The 15233-nt window shown below is 38.5% G+C and overlaps 1 protein-coding gene across 1 annotated transcript in view; it reads left to right on the forward strand.

The window, feature by feature from the left end:
- LOC310937254 (vasoactive intestinal polypeptide receptor 2-like) overlaps positions 1 to 4937 on the forward strand; it is a gene marked incomplete at both ends in the record, with an annotated part of 20583 nt that extends 15646 nt beyond the window's left edge. The window contains 7 exons of the mRNA XM_083901484.1: positions 197 to 347; positions 1915 to 1975; positions 2426 to 2495; positions 3031 to 3122; positions 3683 to 3821; positions 3916 to 3957; positions 4764 to 4937. Coding sequence (XP_083757610.1) covers positions 197 to 347; positions 1915 to 1975; positions 2426 to 2495; positions 3031 to 3122; positions 3683 to 3821; positions 3916 to 3957; positions 4764 to 4937 — 729 coding nt within the window. The remainder of the gene's footprint in view (positions 1 to 196; positions 348 to 1914; positions 1976 to 2425; positions 2496 to 3030; positions 3123 to 3682; positions 3822 to 3915; positions 3958 to 4763) is intronic.
- Between the last annotated feature and the right edge of the window lie 10296 nt (positions 4938 to 15233).

Here is a 15233-nt window from a genome sequence, read left to right on the forward strand (position 1 = left end):
CCTCAGTGACACAAAGTGACCACACGAGGCAGCAGTGGACCAGCAGCTCCTGTGTCCTATGGGGTTTGGTGTGGGAGAGTGAGTGTTTGAAACAAAGTCTGTTTAACATTGAGATAAATGATATATATTTAACATGTGTTGTTGTTGTTGTTGTTGTTGTTGTTGTTGTTGTTGTTGTTGTTGTTGTTGTTTGTAGGTGGGCTGTAAATCCAGCCTCGTGTTCTTCAACTACTTCATCATGGCAAACTTCTTGTGGCTGCTGGTGGAAGGTCTTTACCTGCACACGCTGCTGCTCGTCATCCACACCTGCTCCACACCGCTCTCCGTCTACATGTTCATCGGCTGGGGTTCGAACCACTGAAAAACTATATACACATATATATATATGTACATACAATATGTGCAGGATTATTGTGTGTTAAGACACTCGGACAAACACAGTGACAAGAAAACTGAATTAGGATTAAAAAGAGTCAGGATCAGCTCAGTTTTACACATATGACGCTAAAGGGGTATTTTATAAAAGGAGTATCGTTATATAATCAGACTCCAGGGGAATTAAAAGTACAGATACATTGAAATTCATCAAGATTAAAAATAAATAAATAAATAAAATAAGACAATTCAATCCCACTGACATGTCATTAAATGACTTAAAATTCAAGTTCAAACAACTTTATTTGCGGTTTAAGGCACTTGGAACAGAAGTATAGATATAAAAATAACCAGATATAAATCTAAAATAACAGTATTTACATGTGTGCACTTTGCAATGGGAAGTGAGTCAGTGCAAGGACCAATCAGAATGGAAATCATACAAGATAAGATAGTACTTTATTGTCTTGCATTCACCACAAAGAGCTGTAAGTCTATAACGTGCATTAAAGTAGTCCCTTAAAATGTAAAAAAAAAATGAAGTAGATAAATAAACAAAAGTGTGATCGTGATGGAGGCTGAGAGACGACAGTAGAATAAGAATTAAAGAAATGTATGAGGTCAGACAGTTTGTGACTTTGACTCTCAATCATCATCATCATCATCATCATCATCATCATCACACTGTGACCACAGCAGCAGCAGCAACAACACTTCCTGTACGACACATCACCACTTCACTGCAGCTGTTTAATGTAAACCTCTGTGTGTGTGTGTGTGACTGGTATTCCTCATGTTGTGAGGACCTGTGGGACAGAAATCAAGTCCTCATAATGTAAATTAATACATTTTAGGTTAAAGGTTAAAGTGAGTGGAAATCTCCAGGAAATAAATGTTAATACATTTAATGGACATTTTTGGTCGGTCCACTAACTTTAACGCGCTTTTTGAGGATTAAGACCCAATTTTAGGGTTAAGGTTAAAGGATAAAGGTTAAGGTTAACCCTTTAATGTATGCACCAAGAAAAAAGCAAAGGACATTTTTTTTTTTTTTTCCATATTTTGTTTTTTATTTTATTGTATTTTATTTACTTATGATAACATAATGACAGTCAATATATATATATTTTTTTTAAATTATACCCTACAGTATTTCAGATACAGGCCTCTACCAAACGGTTGAGACGTCTGTTCATAATAAACCTGGTTTGCATAATTCATTAAGTACAACATTCACAACAAGTCACATTAAGTGTTAGTGAGTTCAACTTGATGCATTTTTCAATGAGATATAATGACTTAAAGTGTGGTCGACCAAATGGTTGAGTAGTACCTTAAAGGGTTAAACATTTAGTTGTGATGGTTAAGGTTAGGCTAAGGGGTTATAGGGAATGTATTGTGTCTGTGAGTGTCCACACAAAGAATGTGAAACCAGCATGTGTGTGTGTGTGTGTGTGTGTGTGTGTGTTTCCTGCGTGGCCCCTCAGCAGAATGTTCTGTGTGTCACTGAGAATCTAAACACTCTCTCTCTTGTCTCAGGAATCCCTCTGGTCTTCATGGTCGCGTGGATCATCTGTAGAATAAACCTCGAGGACACGAGGTGAGTCGACCTCTAGTGGCCATCGCCACTCACTACATCTATCTTTGTATCTATCTAGTGTATATTATACACTATATCGTGTGTAAATATGTATATACTATATCATAAAAATCCAAAAAGTCATAACATTTATATGCATACAAACTCTGTTTCTTGTATTTGAGCACAATTGTAGTTCCATAAAAGACGAAAAAAATATATACATATATATATGTATATACATACATATATACATACATATATACATAATATTTTATATTATTAAGGAATCACATTTGTAATATTGTTATTAAATGATCAGGTGATTATCAGCAAAAGATATTGATTTTCTTCACGTCTGTGTCGCTGTGGCACAAATTCAACAAATAAGAAGCTCTTTCTTTGTTTGTTTGTTTGTTTATGTCACAGTTTCAGTTTAAATAAAGTGACGTGGTCATGGTTTATTTACAGATGTTGGGAGATGAACGAAAACCCGATCCCCAACAGACTCATCAACTGGCCCATCATGGCGTCTGTCATTGTGAGTTCTTCTTCTTCTTCTTCTTCATTTCCCTTCATGTTTTTGTGAGAAAGTTGTTGTTGTTTTTCGTCTAAAGTCTAAAGTTTTCCACGTCACTGTCACTGACAAGATCACCATGGCAACCTGTGCTCAAGACAACTGTTTCAACTTAAAATCAAGTGTAAAAAAACAAGATTAATCTTTAAAAGGTTCACTGTTCTTGTCAGATCCACCTGTAAAGCAGTGGTTCCCAAAGTCTGGGTCGGGACTCTCAGATGGTTCATGGGGGATTTTTTTTGGGTCCCCAAACAAATTTGCAGAATTTTCCTAACCTTTTAATTAACATTTATGTGCATGTGTTTCAAATAACATATATACAATTATTTATATTAGACATTAGTTATAACATATATGGCCGTATATGTACAGTACGTTGCTACGTTAGGCACAAATGTGCTTTTATGGCTTTTGTGTATAGAAAGTTTGGGAAACACTTCTGCAACCAATGACCTTCATCTTTCATTTTGTTGTTTTTGTTTAAAATCTTCACCTCAAGATCAACTTCATTCTCTTCGTCAGCATCATTCGCATTCTGGTGCAGAAGCTGCGCTGCACCGACGTCGGAGGCAACGAGAAATCGCAGTATAGGTACGGAGAGTCTTCTTGTCTTGAACCCTGAACTTTTATTATACATTTACACAGTGTGTATGTGTTTCTGCTTTATGTCGTTTGTTGATCCCAGTGCAAAAGGAATTTAATTTTACATGTTGTGATTAAAGAAATTGTTGTATCTGCTGCCCTCTCTGGTCACACACCAGCTACTGCACTCACATGTTACCATTGGTTTTCTAAGTCCACTCTTTCATCACCCTCTTGTCCAATCACTTTGAGCCTCATTGTCCCTGACTCCTCCCCCTTTAGTCCCTCTCACTCAGCTCTCCACCCATTTCTTGGCATTTTTCAGCTACATTCTCCCATCTGATCACATACTCTGGTATACACTATCATTCAAAAGTTTGGGGTCACTTAGAAATCTCCTTAATTTGGAAGGAAAAGCACTTTTTTTCAATGAATATAACATTAAATGAATCATAAATACACTCTATACATTGTTAATGTGGTAAACGACTATTCAAGCTGCAAACGTCTGGTTTTTAATGTAATATGTACATATGTGAACAGATGTATTATGTGTTTTTCTTCCACAGACGTCTGGCTAAGTCCACCCTGCTGCTCATTCCCCTGTTTGGCGTCAACTACATGGTGTTTGTTTACCTGACGGAGCCTCAGGACAAAAACATGAATCGCATCAAGATCTTCTTTGACCTCGGCCTCGGATCCTTCCAGGTGTCACACGACCACTTTCTAAAGATTATTTCAGATGAAGGATTGCGTTTCCTCGTCGTCATTCACGTGTCCTTATGCTCGCTGTGTGTTTCAGGGTCTAATCGTCGCCGTCTTGTACTGTTTCCTCAACAGCGAGGTGAGTCTCCACCTCCCTACATCAGAGGTCTCAAACTTGTGGCTCATTTATTTAGTAATACATTCATTTTGTATCTTAAAAACATATTTATTGTAGTGATGGGCACGTTAACGACAGTTAACAGCATTACCGGCGCCAACGATAACGCACGACGTGTTTCCATGACGACTGACTTGAAAAAGACGCTTGTGACGTCATGTTTACGTTACTCCCGATTGTTAAAATGAGTCTGTAAAGTAACGCTAAACTTTAAAAACAGAGGCACACATACGCAGTACACAGGTACGCTGGTTATTTGTAGCGCTGCTCTTTCTCGTTTAATATACAGACCGCTACAGTTGGACTGTAGGCGCACTAACGGTGCTAAAAGAGCTAACGCAGCTAAAGGAGCTAACTTTTCATAAACAAACCGCTCCAGTTCGACTGTAGGCGCTCTAACAGCGCTAAAGGAGCTAACGCTCGCGTTAACCGCCGTTAACGCGCTAACATGCCCAGCGCTATTATATTGTTAACTTTTACGTTAGCCTAATAGCATAGTTGCCTTAGTCATATTTGAACGTTTTCGGAAAACAAGAAAAAACACTATTTTAGCAAGCACATTGGTAAAGTTAGCCAAATATCACAATTACCAAAAAAATGACTTAGGCAATTATGCTATTAGGCTAATGATATCTGTCCATATTGACACAGACAAAAAAAAAATGCCCTGAACAGTTTTTTTTAACTCATGCTGCCCCCTACTGGCCAGACTAGATACTCACTCGTCTCACAGTCCCAATCAGCTTTTTCCCTCCGTGTCCAAACAGGTCCAGAGCGAGCTGAGGAGGACGTGGAGGAGTTTGTCCCTCACTTCCTGCGTGGGGCGGGGCCACAGGTGGCGCGCTCCGTCAGGCGGGCGAAACGGCACCGAGAACCTGGCCCAGTTCCCCAGAAACTCCCGCGCTCAGTCCATCCTGCAGACGGAGATCACCGTCCTCTGACCAGAGACACTGGAGGACACTGTTATCCGTCCTCTGTCCCCGCTGGAGTCCTACAAGAGCAGAAACTCCAGCAATCGCAGTTTTCATTCTCGCTTTCAGACGTGAGTGAAAAGAGGACAGAAGGGAGGTCAAGCTGGACAAAAACCTGACAAAACAATTGTGTAAACATTTATACAGGTACATTTAAATGTTTTTTTTTATGTTTTCAAAACAAATTTATATATATATATATATATATATATATATCCCAAAGATTATGAATTTCTATATCAGAAATATCTCTATAACCAGAAAATTAACAACACATGGCGTTGGAGAGTCGCTGATAAATATTATAATGTCTTTAATTATAAACAAAATGTTTTTATCCCTTCAATTTTTACATTTCCTTAGAAAATGTAATGAATCAATTTATATTACTATATCTCAAGAACGTGTTCACGTCTTTATTTCACCGTTAGACAGACTTTTACAACCGGAAACTGGAGTTTGTAAACCACTCACTCTCCCACACCAAACCCCATAGAGAAAACCAGTGATTTTAGCTCACAGGGACACAGGAGCTGTTGGTCTACTGCTGCCTCGTGTGGTCACTTTGTGTCACTGATGTGAATCCGAACAAAGGATTTTCAAACACCGAATTTACAAAATAACACATTTGAGCGTACTGATGGAGGCAGCAGTGGATCAGCAGCTCCTGTGAACTCCTGTGTGCTGTGATGTTAAAATCGATGATTTTCTCTATGGGGTTTGGTGTGGGAGAGTGAGTGGTTTTAAACGTTGACACACATTTCAGTTTCCAGTCAAAATGTCTGTCTTAGCTGCGTAATAAAGTCCATATACTTAAGATATTGTCTTATTGACTTCAGCACCTGTAGATGTTTTAGTCGCAGACACAAGGGGGCGCTCACAGCACAGTCAGTGTGTCTTCTACAGTAACTCGCACAGCCATGCTTCAAAACACCTGAACTATTCCTTTAAAGCAAAAAACAGTCATGGCCTTATTATAGAACATGTTTTTTGGTATTTTATCGAGTTATTTTTTATATACACAGTGAAAATGTAATTATGTCGTAAAGTGAACTTAACGTTCATGAGCATCGGTGTCGTTTATAAGCTTCTGAATTCAACTGTAAACCTGTGATTTCACATATTTCAAAAGCATTTATTGTGAAGAATGAGTCGGATTTGTGTACATGTGTTTTGTTATTATAATAATTATTATTTTTTATAGTGCCTTTCATGGAAATAAATGCAGTTGCAGTCCCAAAAGCAGACAGGAAGTGGGTCAAATACATCAGTCTAGGTCAACCTCTTCCCTGTTCTTATCTCGTCTTTCCTCGTCTCTACAGTGTTTGTGTGTGTGTGTGTGTGTTTGTCTGCACTTGACAGTTCACGGTGACCCAGGCTGTCAGAGGTCAGAGGTCAACGAGGAAGCGAGCACTTTGTTCCGCTGTCAAACAGAAGTAAACAAACTGGAGGGTGAAGCTGCTTCACTGGTGACAGACTTCATCTCTCTTCTGTTTACTCTGGAATGAGGACATTTGTTTTCCAGCAGATTGAAACGGGAGAATTTGTGGGTGAAACTCGATCGTCAGAGCTCTGCAAAGCTGACAGGATTATTCTGTCAACGACAGAACCAGAGACAGGTGAGTATTTATTTGTCCTTGACCTCATGTCGACAGTTTCTCCTCCTCCCTTTTTCATCATAATAATCATTTGAACCCTGATTTCTTATAAATGAGCGAAACTGTAAACTTTGAACAAAATGTGTTAAGTGTGTGCAGTATTTTTTAATTAGTTTGAACGTGAATCAAATCAAAACAAACACAGAGAGAAAATGCAAAAGATTTATTAATTATTCCATTGAAAACGGTAGATAATCCACTCCCTCATCAACTACAGTTTTTGTTGCGTCTATACCTGCAGTCTCCAGCAGAGAGCGCTGTTGACCTTTCACATCCAGACTTACAGTTTTCATGGACTCTACATTTTTAACCCTGTAAGGTATGCACCAAGAAAAAAGCAAAGGAAAAATTATTTATTTGCATTTTTTATTATTTTATTTTATGTACTTATGATAGCAATAACAACAATCAATATATATATTTTATTAGACCCTACAGTATTTCAGATACAGGCCTCTACCAAACGGTTGAGACGTCTGTTCATAATAAGCCTGGTTTGCATAATTCATAAAGTACAACATTCAGAAGTCACATTAAGTGTTAGTGAGTTCAGCTTGATGCATCTTTCAATGAGATATAATGACTTAAAGTGTGGTCGACCAAATGGTGGAGTTGTGCCTTAAAGGGTTAAAAGCACAAATATTCATTTTATTTCACGGTTTAACATTTCATCAAAAATATATAATTAAATTCACGGTAAAACAACAAGCTGCAAAGACTGGCTTGGATGTTTGTGCTCTCTGAGTGCTTTCCAGAGTCACACAGTAAACATACATTTAGCAAACAAATAAAATGTGTGTGTGTGTGTGTGTGTGTGTGTAGAAGGTCATCATTTCCTCAAACAGGCGGCAGGAACTTCATGGATGGATCAGTTGTTGATGACTTCAAACAGAAAAATAACAGATCAATTCTTCTGTTTGTAAAATGAATCATTACATTTTCAACCAAATGAAAATCAACTATTTGTTTTAATTGGAACTACAAGAAATGTTAGACTATGCTAACTTCCTCCTTTTCATACTAATCAGATGGTTTACTATGTAAAGGTTTTGGTGTTAGCCATACTAAATTGATGTTTTTTCAAGGCTTTGGTGTTAGCTTGAACCATGCTAACTTCCTCCAAGTTGATACTATTTAGATGGATTTGTTTATGAAGGTTTTGGCGTTAGCTGTAACGTGCTAGCTTCCTCCATTTTGACACTAATAAGATGGATTTGTTTATGAAGGATTTGGCGTTAGCTTTAACTTGCTAGCTTCCTCCATTTTCATACCAAATGGATGTTTTTTCAAGGCTTTGGTGTTAGCTTGAACCATGCTAACTTCCTCCATGTTGATACTAATAAGATGGATTTGTTTATGAAGGTTTTGGCGTTAGCTTTAACCTGCTAGCTTCCTCCATTTTGATGCTAAATGGATGATCTAGTTTGTCAAGGCTTTGGTGTTAGCTAGAATTTGCTAGCTCCCTCCATTTTAATTCGAACCGGATGGTTTTCATTGTTTAGGTGTTAGCTTTCTCAATGTTGCGTCATAAAGAGCCACCTGCTTGTTGGAGTAAGTTGTTTCATAGTCTAACCTTTAAGTTGAATAGATCATTATAGATTATACTCAACTTACATCTCTGAGCCATGGTGCATCAGGGTCAACACACACCTTTCCAGCGTATGTTTGGAAACTGGAGATAAACAAAACAATGATTGATTAAAACAATTCTTTATCACACGTGAGTTTATGTTGCGTGCAGAATCTTACATGAGCGCCCTGACACATCGTCCACTTGCAAGTTGTGTGTGATGTTTCCCGACGACAATGCTGCTGACATTAGCATCAGACACTGAGGTGCAGCACAGAGGGACAATCCTGACGGGACCCCGTCCCTGTCCTGAAAGGCACAAGGAGATTCTCTCACTCGTCTACATACAGTAAGTTGTGTGTCATGTAAAAGTATAAACATATTAACTTAACCAGCCTGAGACACAGACGCTCAGAAATCATGGCTGACACCAGGAACACAAGGAAAAGCAGCTTTGAGCCACTTCAGCCTATCTACGATACGTTAAGAATATGTTTATTGCCCTAATCTCACTGTTAGACACTATTGAACTCTTCAAATTGTAAAACACTCAGTCTCCTGCACCAGATTCCATAGAGAAAATCATTGAATTTTATGTCTTGTATTGGTCCACACTCTTAGAAATAAGGGTTCCAAAAGGGGTCTTCTACAAGGGCTGAGGTTCTACCGGGAACCATTTGCTTCTGAAAAACCCTTTCCCGAAGAAAGGGTTTTTCAAGGGTTCTTGGTGACACTAATGGTTCCAGTAAGAACCATTTTGATCCAGAGAACCCTTTAAAACCCCTTTCCTGAATAAAGGGTTTTAAAAGGGTTCTTGGTGGAACCCTCAGGCCAAAAAGGGTTCTCCTATGAGGACAAGAACCTTATATGGTTCTACTTAGCACTTTTATTTCTAAGAGTGCACAAACCAAAATGATTGACTTTTAATGAGTTCCAAAAATTCTGAAAATATTTACATTGAACAAGCTGACAAATCAGAGAAAATCGTAATAATTCTCTACAAAACACTTGATGATTAATTTGGGAGTTGATTGATAATCAAGTAATTATTTCAGCCCTAAACTTACATTTATTCTGTGACGTGTCAAACTACTTTTTACAAAAAAAAACATACAAAAGCTTAACAAAAGACTGGTGTAATAAAATCTACATCAGTTTAAGTCTAATCATATCTTAAGAATATAGTCATGTCTTTAACTCACAGTTAGACAGACTTTTCCCAACAGGAAACTGACGTTTATAAACCACTCACTCTTCATAGAGAAAATGTGATGTTAAAAAATCACTAATTTCCTCTAAGGACTTTGGTGTGGCAGAGTGAGTGGTTTATAAACTTCAGTTTCCTGTTGGAAAAGTATGTCTAACAGCTGAATAAAGACTTTAAATGGTATTAAAATGGTTCTTGGGCAAAGAAACTGTTAGAGAGAACTTCAATTTATAGAAAAATGAATGTATATAAATACATATTTGGCGTTTACCTTGTACTTGTGTGCTCAGACAGACGGCGAGCAGGAGCAGAGTGATGGACAGGATCCTCGGAGACATTTTCATCGACTGGTCGGCTGATGAGGCTGCGAATGCAGAAACTGAGCAGAGTTCGACTATTTATCGGTAAGATCATCACGATCAACACCTTTGGTGGTGGGTGGTACTGATGACGCCAGTCCCTGTATGTGTGTGTGTGTGTGCGGTAACAGGACTGTCACACCTCCGCCCCTCATTAGATCATGTTTGTAGACCTCTGAGCAAATTCAAACCACCATCTTCTCTGTCACAGAAGTCCTGGAAACAACCTGTGTGTGTGTGAAAAATGATGCTGCTGTTTTTTCCACCGGTGTGTGACCAGTGGTTTGTTTTGAAATGAGATTAAAAATATAAATAAATGGTGGAATTTAAGTTAAAACACAGGGTTCGGTTAAAAAGAGCAATAAGTCAAATACAAATAAAGTCATATAAAACAATACAGATACTGTGGATACAAGAAAATGTCAGAAATATAATTGTAGCAGGAAATGAAAAGAAGGAACTGAATGTTTGTCACAAATTCAACACATTTTTATTGTCACATTTCAAGATATTTCAATATGAGCGGACTGAACCAAACGTGAGGCAGACAGGCAGCAGCTCAGCCACTTCCTGTTTTCATGTTTTGTTTATGAAGGATTTGGCGTTAGCTTTAACCTGCTAGCTTCCTCCATTTTGATACTAAATGGATGTTTTTTCAAGGCTTTGGTGTTAGCTTGAACCATGCTAACTTCCTCCATGTTGATACTAATCAGATGGATTTGTTTATGAAGGTTTTGGCGTTAGCTTTAACTTGCTAGCTTCCTCGATTTTCGTACCAAATGGATATTTTTTCAAGGCTTTGGTGTTAGCTTGAACCATGCTAACTTCCTCCATGTTGATACTAATCAGATGGATTTGTTTATTAAGGCTTTGGTGTTAGCTTGAACCATGCTAACTTCCTCCATGTTGATACTAATCAGATGGATTTGTTTATTAAGGCTTTGGTGTTAGCTTGAACCATGCTAACTTCCTCCATGTTGATACTAATCAGATGGATTTGTTTATTAAGGCTTTGGTGTTAGCTTGAACCTGCTAACTTTCTCCATGTTGATTGTTTTGTTCATTAAAAAAAAAAAATCTTGAAAGAAATGACATAAAAATATAAATAAATGGTGGAATTTAAGTTAAAACACAGGGTTCGGTTAAAAAGAATAAAATAAGTCAAATACAAATAAAACAATACAGATACTGTGAATAATACAAGAAAATGTCAGAAATATAATTGTAGCAGGAAATGAAAAGAAGGAACTGAATGTTCATTTTTATTGTCACATTTCAAGACATTTCAATATGAGCGGACTGAACCAAACGTGAGGCAGACAGGCAGCAACTCAGCCACTTCCTGATTTCATGGTTTCGGCAGAACCATGTGATGTGTAGCACAGAAACAAACTGATGTCAGCGTTTATTAGAGACTGAGAAACATTCACCAACCACAGGGACTGAAACTCACAAAGATGGGAGGATGTGACTGATGTGATGTGACACACAACAGGATTTTCATGTCATGTTGGTCATTATTTTCAAAAAATAAGTCATATTCAACCAGGAAGCTTCAATCACATGACCATTCACATTCACTTGGTATGTGTTGTATCTGTCGTAGTTTCATTAAAGAGAAGCAACAATGGTGAAAAGTCAGAGCAGTGTTTTAGTTATTAAAGTGAATGACGTGATGAAACTGACAGAAAAACTGTGGCCGTGAAATATTTATAACATGCCTCAAATGATGAATTCTTCGCCACAAAATAGAAATTTCAAACAAAATACTAATTCACGGCGACAAATTGGGGTCACAAAATAGGTATGACGTACTCTCAAAAGAAATGGGTATAAGGTACGCTCAATTTACTAATTTGTGACCACGAAATGGGTAATTGTTGTTTTGAAATAGGTATAAAGTACACTCAAAAGAAATATGTATAACTTATGCTAAATTTACTAATTTGTGGTTTTGAAATAGGTATAAAAACACTCAAAAGAAATGGGTATAACATATGCTCAATTTACTAATATGTGGCCACAAATGGGTATAATTTGTGGTTTAGAAATAGGTTTGAAGTACACTCAAAACAAACAAGTATAACTTACGCTCAATTTACTAAATTGTGCTTTTGAAATAAGTATAACGTACGCTCAAAAGAAATAAGTATAACGTGCAATCAAAATGCTAATCTGTGGTGTGGTGGGCCTCAGGCTGCCTGCTGATTGGCTACTTTTGCAGCAGTTGTCATATTTGACCCTGAGCTCGATGAGTGAAGATACAGTCACACAATCAAACAGAGAAACACTTAGTTAAGACTTAGGTGCATTTTTTTGTTTTTATTTCCAACCAATACTTTTTCATATTTGCTTAAATCACAATGTTTCGAATGAATAAATAACTGAAAAATTTCTTCAACAAATGAGTGGATTGTTACTGCATATTAACAATAAACATTCACTTTCTAATAAATATGTTCATACTCCTGTCAGCTCCAGCTCAATTAAATTAAACTAATAAATATTTTTGACTCATCACACAAAAGTAGACATTTAAACATTTGTAATAATTTCTCCGGAAAAGTGTTCTTTCGTCGACTCAGTGTCGAGGCTGTAGTGTTTGATTCAGGGCTGTTCACTGATGATGCTGCTGCTGCTGCTGCTGCTGATGCTGCTGCTGATGCTGCTGCTGCTGCTGATGCTGCTGCTGCTCACATGTGAAGTGACATCAGCAGATTTGGACAGGAGAGTGAAGGAGGAGGAGGGAGTGGAGGAGGTGGGGGGTGTGGAGGAGGAGGAGGAGGCGAGAGTGGAGGAGGAAGAGGAGGAGGAGGGGACAGTGGAGGAGGTGGGGGGTGTGGAGGAAGAGGAGGGAGTGGAGGAGGTTGTGATGATGGAGAGGAGGGAGACCTTTGGAGGAGGAGTGATCCGAGCTTTCGCTTTCCTGTGAGGAAAGAAGACACCAGAGAGAACATGTGAGTGAAGGAGTTCAGGAGAGAAAAGATTTAACGTGATTTAACCAACGACTGAAAGAAAGAAAGAAAGAAAGAACGAAATAAACTCACATGAATTCAGAAATCTTCTGTCTGACCCACGGGGCTTTGTGCATCGAGCAGTGATAACCAGACTTTGTGAAGAAGCTGAGGAAAGAAAAACAACAATGTTAAAAACTTTAAGTTTTATTTCTATTTCATTTATTTTTAACTTATTTTACTGTATCTATCTTAACTTATCTTACTATATCTCATTTAATCTTAACTTATCTTACTATATCTCATTTAATCTTAACTTATCTTACTGTATCTCATTTAATCTTAACTTATCTTACTGTATCTCATTTAATCTTAACTTATCTTTCTATATCTAATTTAATCTTAACTTATCTTTCTATATCTCATTTAATCTTTACTTATCTTTCTATATCTCATCTTAACGTATCTTACTGTATCTCATTTAATCTTAACTTATCTTTCTTTATCTCATTTCATCTGAGCTTACTGACTTAACTGGCTTAGTTTCATTATAAAAATAAATATCTAAACTACTTTATAAATGCTATTAACCCCCTGATTTCAAACTTTCTTCTGATCATACTCACATGACAGCTGTGACACATGGTGCAGGTGTTTCCTTGAAGATGAAGCCTGTGATGGGCTCAGTGATGGGCTGCGTGGAGACTCTTCTACAGCAGGGCGTTATCTTCTGTGGCACAGCTGCTCGGGTCAAAGGTTATCACAGTTATCATCACAGAGGTTTAAAAGAGAAAAACACACATCACCAAACTGCACCTTGTTCATCAAACATGGAAACTTACATTGAGCTCCACAATCCAGCAAAGCAAGCAGGACGACGGCGACCAGCGCACTCCTGAACACGATTAAGCAGCTGACCATTTTTCAAACAGGACGATAAATTAATATAAATAGTGAATAAATTAGATTTCTGCTCGTCTTCTTCTTCCTCCAGAGAGCTCGCTGATCTGATGGACGGTCTGAAGAAATCCCACAATATAAGGACTCAAAAAACAGAAGTGGTTCGTCATCTTCCTCCCCCCTCTCTCATCTTTGTGAATGAGAGGCTGAATTCCGGGGACTTCCAAGAAGTGACCGTCAGTTAAGCACTTTCATCAGCGGGTTTCATTTGGAAAGAAGCTTTTTCCGAATGATTCTGCGTTGGTGGCGGCGACAGGAATCCCTCATGAGTCTGAGGTCATGGACATATTACAACAGTGTTCTGTCAGTCAACAACAGTGTTATAAACCAGTCACACAAATTAAACGATTACTTTCATAATCAATTAATCTGTCGATTCTCCATTAATCGGTGGGGGTCGGTCAAGTGGTAAAAGTCTTAGGCCCTGTCCCAATACCTCACCTAACCCTACATCTTTGCCCTAACCTTAAAATGTTGCGCGTTCACATGTAGGGGGGTGGTTTAGGGAAAGGGTTAGGGTAGGGTGGGTTAGGGTTAACGGGTTAGCTAACCCTAACCCCAAGGGGGAGTGCGACTTTGCCCTTATAATCAACCCTCAAAATGTAGTGAGCTCTGATGCGGGCTTAAAACGAAGTGGAAGATGAAATTACCCATGATGCTTTGCGAATTCGTTGTAATATGTTTTCGCAAATAAGCACGTTACAATGTCGAAATGCGTTGGAATATGTTGGTTTGATATACATCCAAAGGACCGTTGCGCTTTGATTGCCAATGTCAGAAAATAACTGAGGATTTATGACAGCAGTTAGCTAACTAGCTAGCGGCTACATGACGGGCAAACTCTCTCGAAGCACCCGGCAAATAGCCGCTAGCTAGCTCTGCTACACCTTGGTAGGTTTGTCAGTGTTTTGGATGTGTGCACCGGCGTTCACTTGAACATGAATACCCTGGACTTGTCAGATTTCAATCTCAGTCGTGATATAGCGTTTACGAGGACGGCGAAAAACCAGCGTTGACGGAGAAAAACAAAGTGCTTCATGGGTCTGATCCCTCCCACTTAAACGCTCTCATAAAGCCTTAAGTTACCCCTCGACGACTCCCTTCATCAAACGATTGTCGCCCGGCGGTGGCAACACCCCGCACAACACAATCCAGACCCTTTTCGTGCTGGTGGTACGACCTAGCGAGCGCTACCTGAACAACCGTGTCCATCTTCAGTCAATCAATCTTCTTCTTCCCTTTGGATAACAGCATCTGCTAAATGCTTAAATGTAAATATAGTTTTATCCATTTCTTTTTTAATTTAAAGAGTAAATAATAAAGTCAATATTAAAGTGACAGGAGTTCACTTTTCTGGGAAATGTGACCTAAAGAACCGCAGTGATGTCACATGAACCTGTGAGCCTCCGCCCCATGTGTTACTAACCACAGATGATTGAGTCTGTGGGAGATTAAATTCCAAACTACTGCAGTAACAAGCAGAAAAGTTAAACTACGGTGGCCTTCACAGACCAGAAAGGATGACATTCTTCTCTGTTTCGCTCAATCGCGCAGTTAA

Source organism: Microchirus variegatus, assembly GCF_963457635.1.
Source record: "Microchirus variegatus genome assembly, chromosome: 15".
Lineage (NCBI taxonomy): Eukaryota > Metazoa > Chordata > Actinopteri > Pleuronectiformes > Soleidae > Microchirus > Microchirus variegatus.